Source organism: Budorcas taxicolor, chromosome 23, assembly GCF_023091745.1.
Source record: "Budorcas taxicolor isolate Tak-1 chromosome 23, Takin1.1, whole genome shotgun sequence".
In the NCBI taxonomy this organism is placed as follows: domain Eukaryota; kingdom Metazoa; phylum Chordata; class Mammalia; order Artiodactyla; family Bovidae; genus Budorcas; species Budorcas taxicolor.
This window is the reverse complement of record NC_068932.1, coordinates 27,012,960-27,025,708: the sequence shown is the minus strand read 5'-3', so window position 1 is coordinate 27,025,708 and position 12,749 is coordinate 27,012,960. Positions and strand designations below refer to the sequence as shown.

At 41.0% G+C, this 12,749-nt stretch overlaps 1 protein-coding gene across 1 annotated transcript in view; it reads left to right on the top strand.

The window, feature by feature from the left end:
* SORCS1 (sortilin related VPS10 domain containing receptor 1) overlaps nucleotides 1-12,749 on the top strand; it is a 578,854-nt gene that overhangs the window by 387,279 nt on the left and 178,826 nt on the right. The window contains exon 5 of the mRNA XM_052660872.1: nucleotides 3,004-3,077. Coding sequence (XP_052516832.1) covers nucleotides 3,004-3,077 — 74 coding nt within the window. The remainder of the gene's footprint in view (nucleotides 1-3,003; nucleotides 3,078-12,749) is intronic.

The following is a 12,749-nucleotide window of genomic DNA, read 5'->3' as shown; positions in this document are numbered from 1 at the left end:
GTTGGAAGAGGGTGTTTGCTATGACCAGTGCATTTTCTTGGCAAAACTCTATTAGTCTTTGCCCTGCTTCATTCTGCATTCCAAAGCCAAATTTGCCTGTTACTCCAGGTGTTTCTTCGGAGAAGGCAATGGCACCCCACTCCAGTACTCTTGCCTGGAAAGTCCCATAGACGGAGGAGCCTGGTAGGCTACAGTCCATGGGGTCACTAAGAGTCAGACACGACTGAGTGACTTCACTTTCACATTTCACTTCCATGCATTAGAGAAGGAAATGGCAACCCACTCCAGTACTCTTGCCTGGAGAATCCCAGGGACGGGGGAGCCTGGCGGGCTGCCGTCTATGGGGTCACACAGAGCTGGACACGACTGAAGTGACTTAGCAGCAGCAGCAGCCAGGTGTTTCTTGACTTCCTACTTTTGCATTCCATTCCCCTATAATGAAAAGGAAATCTCCTTTGGGTGTTAGTTCTGAAAGGTCTTGTATGTCTTCATAGAACCGTTCAACTTCAGCTTCTTCAGCGTTACTGGTTGGGGTATAGCCTTGGATTACTGTGATATTGAATGGTTTGCCTTGGAAACAAACAGAGATCATTCTGGCATTTTTGAGATTGCATCCAAGTACTGCATTTCGGACTCTTTTGTTGACCATGATGGCTACTCCATTTCTTCTGAGGGATTCCTGCCTGCAGTAGTAGATAGAATGGTCATCTGAGTTAAATTCACCCATTCCAGTCCATTTTAGTTTGCTGATTCCTAGAATGTCAGCATTCGCTCTTGCCATCTCTTGTTTGACCACTTCCAATTTGTCTTGATTCATGGACCTGACATTCCAGGTTCTTATGCAATATTGCTCTTTATAGCATCAGACCTTGCTTCTATCACCAGTCACATCCACAGCCTGGTGTTGTTTTTGCTTTGGCTCCATCCCTTCATTCTTTCTGGAGTTATTTCTCCTGATCTCTAGTAGCGTGTTGGGCACCTACTGACCTGGGGAGTTCCTCTTTTGTATCCTATCATTTTGCCTTTTCATACTGTTCATGAGGTTCTCAAAGCAAGAATACTGAAGTGGTTTTCCATTCCCTTCTCCAGTGGACCACATTCTGTCAGATCTCTTCACCATGACCCTCCCGTCTTGGGTTGCCCCGTGGACATGACTTAGTTTCATTGAGTTAGACAAGGCTGTGGTCCTAGTGTGATTAGATTGAGTAGTTTTCTGTGAGTATGGTTTCAGTGTGTCTGCCCTCTGATGCCCTCTTGCAGCACCTACCATCTTACTTGGGTGTCTCTTACCTTGGGCATGGGATATCTCTTCACGGCTGCTCCAGCAAAGCGCAGCCACTGCTCCTTACCTTGGACAAAGGGTATCTCCTCACCACTGCCCTTCCTGACCTTCAACCTGGGATAGCTCCTCTAGGCCCTCCTGTGCCTGCGCAGCCACCGCCCCTTGGACATGAGGTTGTTCCTCCCGGCTGCCGCCCCTGGCCTCGGGCTCAGGGTGGCTCCTCCCAGCTGTTGCCCCTGCCCTCAGATGTGGGGTAACTCCTCTTGGCTACCGCCCTTCGGGCCTGGGGTCCTCCCAGCTTCTGCCCCTGGCCTCAGATGCGGGGTAGCTCGTCTCGGCCGTTCCTGCGCCGTCACAGTCTGGCACTCTCGTCCGCTGCCCCTGCCCTCGGATGTGGCGTAGCTCCTCTTGGCTGCTGCCCTTCGGGTCTGGGGTCCTCCCAGCTTCTGCCCCTGGCCTCGGACATGGGGTAGCTCTTCTCGGCCGCGCTTCGTGCGCCGGGCGCAGCCGCCCACACTTAAGGTGCGGAGTTCCTCTACTCTGTTTAAAAAGCCATCACTGGCTCCTTCTACCTGCAGGGCCGGATTTTCTTCCCCATAACTTGCCATTCAAAGCCTTTTCAAGTTGCCAGTTCAGTTCAGTCACTCAGTTGTGTCCGACTCTGCAACCGCATGGACTGTAGCACGCCAGACTTCCCTGTCCATCACCAACTCTCAGAGTTTGCTCAAGCTCATGTCCATCGAGTCAGTGATGCCATCCAACCATCTCATCCTCTGTTGTCCCCTTCTCTTCCTGCCTTCAATCTTTCCTAGCATCAGGGTCTTTTCCAGTGAGTCAGTTCTTCACATCAGGTTGCCAAAGTATTGGAGCTTCAGCTTCAGCGTCAGTCCTTCCAATGAATGTTCAAGACTGATTCCCTTTGAGATGGTCTGGTTTGATCTCCTTGCAGTCCAAGGGACTCTCAAGAGTCTTCTCTAACATCGCAGTTGAAAAGCATCAGTTCTTTGGTGCTCAGCTTTCTTTATGGTCCAACTCTCACATCCATACATGACTACTGGAAAAACTATAGCTTTGACTACATGTATCTTTGATAAGCCACATTTATTCAAATACCATCCCTGATTTCTCACCTCTTATCCATGCTGTTCCCTTTCTGAGTACTGCTTGTCTTATCTTTGTCCGTTTGAATTCTGCCATTCATTCACATCCATGGTGAGTCACCATACATCTCAGAAGCATCCCTAATTGATTTCTGAATCCCCTTCCTCTGAATTTCTTCATCTGGTGATTGCATGCATTGTTCATTATCTTTTGTCAGATTTGGGTTATATTATTGGCTTTCTGAGAGCCAGGTCTAGGTTTTGGGCTTCTTTGTATTTCAGACAACAGTCTGCTATTCCAGGGCCAGTAATACAGCTTACCAGGCAGAATGGGGTATGAATCCGAATGTATTTTAATATTTAGTGGGCATGTGATTTCCAACAAATCACTTAATCTTTGTGAGCTTCAGTTTGCTCAACTATAAAATGGAGATATCAATGTCTTGCAGGATCTACATGGAGAATAGAGATGATACATGGGGCACTCATCTGGCATAGGAAGGGTAATTAATAAATGGAAGATGTTATTATTATTATCATTATCATTCATCCAGTGAATTATGTTTTATGCATTCAGTGTACCATGTCGTCCTGGTGCTGAATATTTTGTCTTCTCTACAGTTATACAGCTCTGCTGAATTTGGGAGAAGGTGGCAGCTTATCCAGGAAGCGGTTGTACCAAACAGATTCTACTGGTAAGTCTCACTCTATTTACTAGCATATTGAGATATCACCTGGGAAAACGAGCATTGGAATCTTCCCACCCAGAACTCTCACATGAAGTCTGTTCTTATCGGGATACACCCACATTCTGTAGGGCAGAAGGTGACATTGGATTGGTAAACATGGCAAGGAAATGTTAAAGCAGTATCATAAATTACTTTTAAAAAATGAGATCAATGGCAGCAAGAGCTATGAAAATGTTGTTTTCTTATATTTTGGTGAAACTTTGAGACAGACCCTTAAAGACATTTTAATAGTGATTTTTTTATTACTAAAAGCGCTATACACATATATAATACATGTACAAATTAAAGACTTTCGGTGTAAATAAGTAGATCTTAATTAGTCTAAAAGCAGATCATCTTCCCATTCCTGATTTCGACTCTTTTAAGTATTCTTTTCATCATATGGTACACAACCAATGTTTCTAGTTTCTCGCTTCTCCTTCCCTAAACATTCTATGAATACCTAAGCATGTGTAAATACAAAACATTCTAGTTAATGTTGATATTACTTATCAATCCCTTTTTAATTTATAGCCTAGACCATATAAAAGATGTGATTCTGTCTTACCCTGATTTATCTAACCTGCCTGTGGAATAGACATTTAGGTTACTTCCAGATTTCTGCTGGTATAAACAGTGGTCTGTGGAACTAGCTCAGACAGGAGTTTAAATATCCTTTGTTCACATCATTGAGAATTACTGGGGCAAAGACCTTTTAGAAGCCAGTGAGCTTCCTTCAACCAGGACAGTGAAAGTTGCCTCCCTTTTATTCCTCTTAAAATCATGCTATCTTTCATCAGCCTTGCAACTTCCATGTACCTAATAGCTTCCCTCACCACTCCAATTCTCTCACTTCAAAGAGGAATGCATTTTTATTTTTCTCATTCTCAAATACTGCCCTAAGACTCCTGCGGGAGGTGAAAGCCAGAGAACAGGTAAGTCTCTTAACACTAGTGAAACTGCCTGAAAAAGTGAAAGACAAGTCATTTGCAAACAAACTGGCTCGAAGATAACACAAAGAGACTTCTGTATGGAAAGATACCTTTTCTCCCATCACAGAGATGTTGATAACTAAATAGGGTTTCAGTTGCATAGAAGTCACCACCTCTTCTCTGCTGCTTCCACTCAGGAATGACTGAAGTTTTGTTTTTGACATCTAAATTGGCCTCTCCCTTCTCTGGGAAAACAGTTCTAACTGTCACTGAATCTCCCTTTTCTGATTAGCATTTCTGCCCTTCCTCACTTATTCATTTTGTTTCTTATTCATGAGACACTTTGCGTCTCCATGCGCATCTCCTTATAAATTATAAGGTCACTTTTTGGAAAGAGGGTCCATGTGTTTTGTTTTGTTTTGTATATTTTCATTTCCTCCTTTATTGGGTGTTTTGTTCATAGAATAAATAAATAATAATATGCACAGAATAAATAAAGACTAAAATAAATTAATATGGTTCCCCTAATTTAACCTGGAGATGGAGTCAATGCTTCACCAATGAGAAAGTATGAGAGGCTGATCTTTCTTTAAGTCCAGCTTCCAAGGGACTGAAAACATTTGCACATGGACCAAGCAGTGGAAGGTAAAAACTTCATGAAAGTCTGGAGACAGAAACAAAGAAAAACATTGATCCAAAAAAAAAAGGGAAAGTGAGATGAGAGAATTTCCCATGTTAAGTGGTGGTATATGGTATTTTCCAGCTCACTGAGGGCTAGTTTACACACATTTTGGGGATATAAACAATTCCATCATTGCTTTGGCTGGTAGTAATTGAAAACCCATTATCTCTTCTTGGAATGGGGGTCTTCCATAGGTGACCAAATGTTATTATATAAATATTATTATACAAATTTTATTTATTATACAAATATTATACCAAGTCCTTGTAACCACATGTCATATCATTATCTTGATAAAAACTTTATACATGATCATATATAAATTCTAATTAATCTGTCTGCTGAGTGAAATAAATGATACCCCTCCTCTGCCTTTGGGAATAGAGACCTCTTCTCCATTCAAGCTCTGACGTTGTGATAGGCATTATTCAAACTTAAGCAATGTAATCCTCAGAACAATTTTATGAAGTAAGCCTTGCATTATCCTCCCTAACAGAAAAGGAATCTTTGGCATGGAGAGGTTAAATAATTTAGCCAAGGTCACCCAGCCAGAAAGCCACAAAGCTGGGATTAAGATTCAGGCAGAATGGCTTCAGAGCCCATAACCTAGTGAATCAATGGACTCGGCCACTTCTTGGACCTTTTCTGGGCTGGAGCTGTGAACTCTGGAAATCTAGCCTGTTTTAGGCAGGTGAGTAGAAAACCCAAGGCTCTTCTGGCCACCATGCCTGTGTGTGTGTATCCCTCCAATGGGGCTTGGAAAGTGGGCTCTCTGGATTTTCCCGAGAAAGCATGAGACCTTGTAAGTTGCACAATGCACATGACTGTTGATGAAATATATTGGTCTCTGGCCCCATGGTCTGTATTTTCTGACTCTGAGGATCTTCCTATGGCTGGCAAAAAGGTGTCAATCGAAGCAATATTTGTTAGACTCTTGGAAATCAGGGTTTTTTTTTTTTATTATTATATAAGAACTATTGGGTTATCTAGGATTATTCAGCAAATTAATTGAAAGAAGCTCTCTTTAATCATTTCTGCTTAAAGCCTGGCTGTGGGAGTGTAGAGGGGACTGAGGGGAACTTTTATAGTGCTGAACTTATATATGACACTGGATAGTAACATAGCATTTCCCATGGAGAAAAATGAAGATGAATTCATATCTTTTCCTCATCACCTAGTGCACTTAAGGCATATCTTTATTTCTGGCAGCAATAGTACTCCTACCCCTGGAAGTAGTCAGTGGTAATTGTAAAGCAGTTTTGGAATGTAAGAACTTATCCTTATGCTTATGGTGGTTGTTTGTAGTACCATCATACTGACATATATATGAACTTTCTTCCAAGGAGTCTAAATTGCTTCCAAATTGATTTGCATGTTTAGGGCATCTTATAAAATGTATCTTAGCACAATACTGCCTTAAATAGAATAGGTGTATTTTTATTCAACTAACTGTTATAACGGTCTTGTTCTTTACTACATCAGAAATCAATTATACTGGGAGGTAGTACAGCTGGGAATTTAAGGGGCTCAGAGATACTGAGGTATGAGTTCTAGTTTTGCCATTTACTAAGTAAGGAGTTATGAGTAAGTTTAGTTCTGTGTGCCCCTTATTTTTTTCTCCCTCTGTAAAGTGAAGATAATTAATACCTACTTAGCTAAATGAGATGTTTCTTGTGAATTGGTTATATGCCTGACACCTAAGAAATTGAGTCCCTACTGGCTTACAGTAATATTAACTGATTTTTTACATCTCTTCATTTTGTTTTTCCCCCAAGTTGACTTCATTCTCAAGTTAGATTTCACCATTTATTATAGCAATGATGGACATCATCAAATTTAGTCTTACAGTCTGACAGTTTGGAAACTTCATCAAACCATTCTGCCTCTTTCCTCACATTTCCAGGGATTGAATCCAAGTAGTCTGGCTTGGATCAGAGCTATATAAGATGGTTCATTACTAATGTAGGTCAGACACGTATCTTTTCTGGGAATTGAAATAGGAGGTGGTATAGAGTCTCAGTCAAACTACATAGCTCAAAGATAAAAAAGAGAAGGTTCCTAAAAAGGAAGGAAAAAAGATTCTGTTATCATAAAATAAAAAGATAGATTTTCATTAGGGAGAAAATAAGATGGGAGAGCTAGGTGTTAGTAAGCTAATGTTCCAGAATAGGGATATGTATTTGTTAAGTAACTACAGTGGTCCAGGTACGTGATTTTGTTGTTATTCAACTGCTAAGTCATGTCCAACTCTTTGCAACCCCATAGACTGCAGCATGCCAAACTTCCCTGTCCCTCACTATCTTCTAGAGTTTGCTCCGATTCATGTCCGTTGGGTTGGTGATGCTATCTAACCATTTCCTCCTCTGCTGCCCTCTTCTTCTTTTGTCTTCTGTCTTTCCCGGCATCAGGGTCTTTCCCAATGAGTCATCTCTTTGCATCAGGTGACCAGAGTATTGGAGCTTCAGCATCAATCTTTCCAATGAATATTCATGGTTGATTTCCTTTAGGATTGAGTGGTTTGATCTCCTTTCAGTCCAAGGGACTCCCTAGAGTCTTCTCCAGTACCACAATTTGAAGGCATCAGTTCTTCTGCACTCAGCCTTTTTTATGGTCCAACTCTCAAAACCATACATGACTGCTAGAAAAATCATAGTTTTGACTATATGGACCTTTGTTGGCAAATCGATGTCTCTGCTTTTTAATACACTCTCTATTTCAAGGAGCAAGCATCTTTTAATTTTCATGGCTGCAGTTACCATCTGCAGTAATTTTGGAGCCCAGGAAAATAAAATCTATCATTGCTTCCACTTTTTCCTATCTATTTGCCATAAAGTGATGGGACTGGATGCCATGATCTTAGCTTTTTGAATGTTGAGTTTTAAGCCAGCTTTTTTTACTCTCCTCTTTCACCCTCATCAAGAGTCTCTTTAGTTCCTTTTCATTTTCTGCCATTGGAGTGGTATTATCTGTATCTCTGAGGTTGTTGATATTTCTCCTGGCAATCTTGTTTCCAGCTTTTGATTCATCCAGCCAGACATTTCACATGATTTACTCTAAGTTAAATAAACAGGGTCACAATACAGGGTCGTACTCCTTTCCCAATTTTGACCCAGTCCATTGTTTCATGTAAGGTTCTAACTGTTGCTTCTTGACCTGCATACAGGTTTCTCAGGAGACAGGTAAGGTAGTCTGGTATTCCCATCTCTTTAAGAATTTTCCACAGTTCATTGTGATACACATAGTCAGAGGCTTTAGCATAGTTAATGAAAAAGTGAAAGTCGCTTAGTTGTGTCCAACTCTTTGTGACTGTACAGTCCATGGAATTTTCCAGGCCGGAATACTGGAGTGGGTAGCCTTTCCCTTCTCCAGGAGATCTTCCCAACACAGGGATCGAACCCAGATCTCCCACATTACAGGCTTTACCAGCTGAGCCACAAGGGAAGCCCAGTGATGCAGAAGTAGATGTTTTTCTGGAATTCCCTTGCTTTCTCCACTAATTTGATTGCTGGTTCCTCTGTCTTTTCTTTTCTTTTAAAATTAATTTATTTATTTTAATTGGAGAATAGCTGCTTTAGAATATTGTGATGGGTTTTGCTATACATCAACATGAATTAGCCATAGGTATACTTGTGTCCCCCCAGTCCTGAACCCCCCGCCCCCTTCCCTCCCCACCCCATACCTCCAGGTTGTCACAGAGCACAGGCCCTGGGTGCCCTGCTTCACGCATTGAACTTGCAGTGGTTGTACTAGATCTTACATCTGGAAGGTCTCAATTCATATACTGCTGTAGCCTAGCTTGAAGGCACATGATAAGTCACACCATTTGATCCTCACAACAAGATTGTGGGGTAGGGATTTTTATTCCCTTGATGATGAAATAGAAAAGTGATATAGTTTATGCAACATAGTATGTAGTATAGCAAGTTTTGAACTTGGTCTATCTAGATCCATGACTCTTGCTTGCAACAGTAAAGATCAGCCCCAAATTCAAGAGTTATGTGTGTACTCAGTCATTTCTTTTGTGTCGGATTCTTTCTGAACCCTTTGTATCCCTCCATAATAACTGTTAATTTAACAGTTCAGTGGGACTTTCCTGGTGGCTCAGACGATAGAGACTGCCTGTAACAGACAACCCAGGTTCGATCCCTGGGTGGGGAAGATCCCCTGGAGAAGGAAATGGCTACCCACTCCAGTATTCTTCCTTGCAGAATCCCATGGACAGAGGAGCCTGGAGGGCTACAGTCCATGGGGTCCCAGAGTCGGACACGACTGAATGACTAATATACAAACACACACTTTCTAACAGTTTAATAGATAAAAAACCAAGGTATTGCATTTAATACTGAAGAAGACTGTGGAAAGGAGAACCAGTGGTGCCCACATGCCTTGCAGAAGTGAAGCTTCTGTCAGGAACCAAGTTTACTATTTAAGAAGTTGATGAATATGGTTTGTTGGAATAGGATTCAAATTTAGGATAGAGGAATGGAAGGTAGTTTTTATTATAAACCACTCAGCAATCTATTGGGCTTCCCTGTTAGTAAGTTGGTAAAGAATCTGCCTGCAAGGCAGGAGATCCGGGATCGATCCCTAAGTCAGGAAGATGCCCTGGAGAAGGAAATGACCACCCACTCCAGTGTTCTTATCTGGAGAATCCCATGGACAGAGGAGCCTGGCAGGCTACGGTCCATGGGATCGCAAGAGTCAGACACAACTTAGTGACTGAACTACTACAGCAATCTATTATCTGTGCCAAAGACAAGGCAGTCTTAGAGCTGTTTCACTTAATTTCAAATAGGCTTAAGCATACCACCTTGTTCAAGCAACGTATTGATTATGTTGTTCTGACGTACAGGGGGCTGGCTGGAAACAGAGACAGCTGAATGGCGGATTACATATTTTTTGTAACTAATTCACACATGAAAATTAAGAGTCGGTTCGACAGTAAACCTGTTATTCTACAATGCCATCCTTGCTTCAGTGATGTCCCTCAGGGGTGTATGCCAGCTGTATTGTAGCAGAGGGATCCAGGAACATTTCTGGCTCCATTTTCAGTGTGTTTGAGCAAGTTTATACATTCTCATTTGTCTGTATGGTTCAATGTCAGTCAGTATCAATGACTTCCATCCCACATCTTTGGCCACAAGCCTCATTTCTTGAGCACTTACTGTATGCCAGCCTCTGTGCTGAGTGCTTTGCTTATGTCGTTTTAAACAATCACCAGGACAATGATGGGAAGTAATTTATTGATCAAAACCTCTTCAAAATATATAATAGAAAAAGGAAACCTGTTTTAAGGGGGGAAAAAAAGCAATATTGGCTCATGGATCTGAAAAATAAGGTCTAACTTTTTCTAGACTCTACCTGATGCGGGGGCTCAGTGCAATCATGTTTTCTCTTTCTATTTATTTTTTGTTTGTTTGCTTCCAAAGGCATTCGATTTTTATTGGCATAGGATTGATTTACAGTATTGCTAGTTTCAGGTGTACAGCAAAGTAATTCAGTTACACATGAAGTCATCAGCTCCTACCCAGGGTCCTTTCATCTAACCTCAGGCATAAGAGACAGATCCATAAACTTTCATTAGTATATCTGGCTACAGTCAGAAAACATTCCAGGACTTGAAATAGTTTTCCTCTCTGATTCTGACTCATATCGCTCCTACTCATCATCTAGTCTTTGTTGGATATTGCTGCCAAGCCTATTTCAGCATTTTATTTTGCCTTGTTTGACAGTTTGTTTTATATTCACCAGGTTACCATGTCACCATGACCCTACCTCTTCCTCCTTCAGATGTGCTGGCATTCAACCCAGCATCTCTAAGACCTCTAAGCCACTCTCACCAAAGGGACTTGAATGGGATAAGGCATGAGATAACTAACTCTTTTCTCTTCCTCAGATGGGTTTAATGGATTCAATAATAAAAGAACTCTCTACTTTTCCTTTCCCAGGTTTTGCAAACTGGAAATAGGGTAAAATCTAATGATGTTACAAAAACACACACACACTTATATATACACATATATATGTATATGAAGTAAAACTCTATGTTATCAAAATAACTAGAAGATATAATACGATATTTGATGGCATTAGATTAGATAGAGTTATGGCTATTTCTTAAAGATGCTCTGCTGTATTCTCCACTCACATCTGTGAAGCCAGTCATTTTCTGTAGAGAATAACACCACCACTCATTTTCAGTTTTATGTGAGCCAGTAGTGTGACATCCCACCATTCAAAATCAGCTTTTTCTACAGGCTTCCATATTTCTGTATTCCCTGTATCCTAGCCTTAGCACCTAAGAGTCATATTCAACTCTGCTCTCATACTCACCTCCTCTTAAATCTTTGGGTTTCCAAGTCCCACAGGTTCTACTTCCAGGAAGTTTTACCTGCCCAGCTGCTCTTCCATTCTCCCTAGCATTATGCAGATTCAGCACCACCTTCCCTCCCACTAGGAATAGTAAAAAAGCCTCTCCATCCATCTCCTCCTATCGTACTACTGCCTCAGGCACTATGTACGCATTTCCCTGGTCAAGTATCTGTCTTATTTCTCATGGCTTAAAGTATAACATTAAAAAGAATAAGAATGTAACCTGGTTCTTACAAACCTGAGCTCAAATATATGTTTTTTCTGGCCCTTCTGCCGTGCTCCCAATTCTGTGTGCCAAAATCTTAAAGGCTAAGTAAGTAATTCTAAGCACTGCTTAGTCTATATACCAATCTATACCTCTTATGTCTATGGTTTTAAACATATTCCTACCTGAGGATAAACTGTCCTTTTGTTTGTTTGTTTTTGCAGTGATTCATTTTTAATACCTACTATGTGTCAGGATATTTTTTTCTTTGAATATAAAGGTAATATGTGAGGGTCTTTGTCATTATTAGGATCACAGTATTGGACTGTTATGTCCTTTTACTGATGGCTGCCTCTACTATGTAGCCTTCTTTGGTTCTGGCTTCTTATTTTTTTAGGCAATAAGAATCTCTTCCTTTGAATTTAAATGTGATCATGTCACAAATAAAAAGTAATACATCATAGTGTCGGTCATATTACAGGTCTATTTGTAGGATTAGGAGAAAGAACATAGTAATAGTAATCACTCAGTTGTGTCCAGCTCTTTTGCAACCCCATGGACTATAGCTCACAAGGCTTCTCTGACCATGGAATTCTCCAGGCAAGAATGCTGGAGTGGGTATCTACTTCCTTCTTCAGGAGATCTTCCTGACCCAGGGATCGAAACTGGGTCTCCTGCGTTGCAGGCGGGTTCTTTACCATCTCAGCCAACAGGGAAGCCCTGGAGCCATCATACGCAGCTTCTAATCTGAGCTTCACTATCTACTACCTGGGTGATCCTGAAAAACTGCTTCACCTGCGAGAGCTTACTTTTCTTCTTCCGTATCTTATTTTGAGAATCAAAAATAGCATATTATGTTATTATTAAGTAATTTAGCACTTAGTATGTTCTTTGTATCTATCTTTTGGTTTCATTTGTTTCTCCTGCTAAAACATAAATTCCTTAAGGACCAACACTGTCTTTAACATATTTCTATCTTGTGTGCAAAAATAGATGGATAGCAGAAATTTTAGTGTGCACACACACGTACATACCACACACGCACACACACAAATGCACACAAGGCAGTGAAATTCATCGACTACACATATAGTTGTATATGCACAAACATAAACCTTTAGATTGAAACACATCTTGAATGGATGTTATTTATCAGGAAATCATAATAGATAACCTGTTTTTTCATTCCAGCCTGAAAAGGTTAGATTTCTAAGCCACTGAAGCCATCAAAGTATATATTGAAGGAGGGAGAGGGGGAATTCTGGATTAGTAAAAGGAACACTTTTCTATGCAGTAGGTTATTTATTAATTCAACAGGCTGTCTTAAGGAGTCATGAGATCCATGTTAGCAGAGGAATTTAAGCAAAAACAAAGTGGCTGCCTCTTAGACTGCTCTCACAGAGAGCTCTGCCAAAGAGTGTCGAGAGATCCTCTACATACTGCAGAAT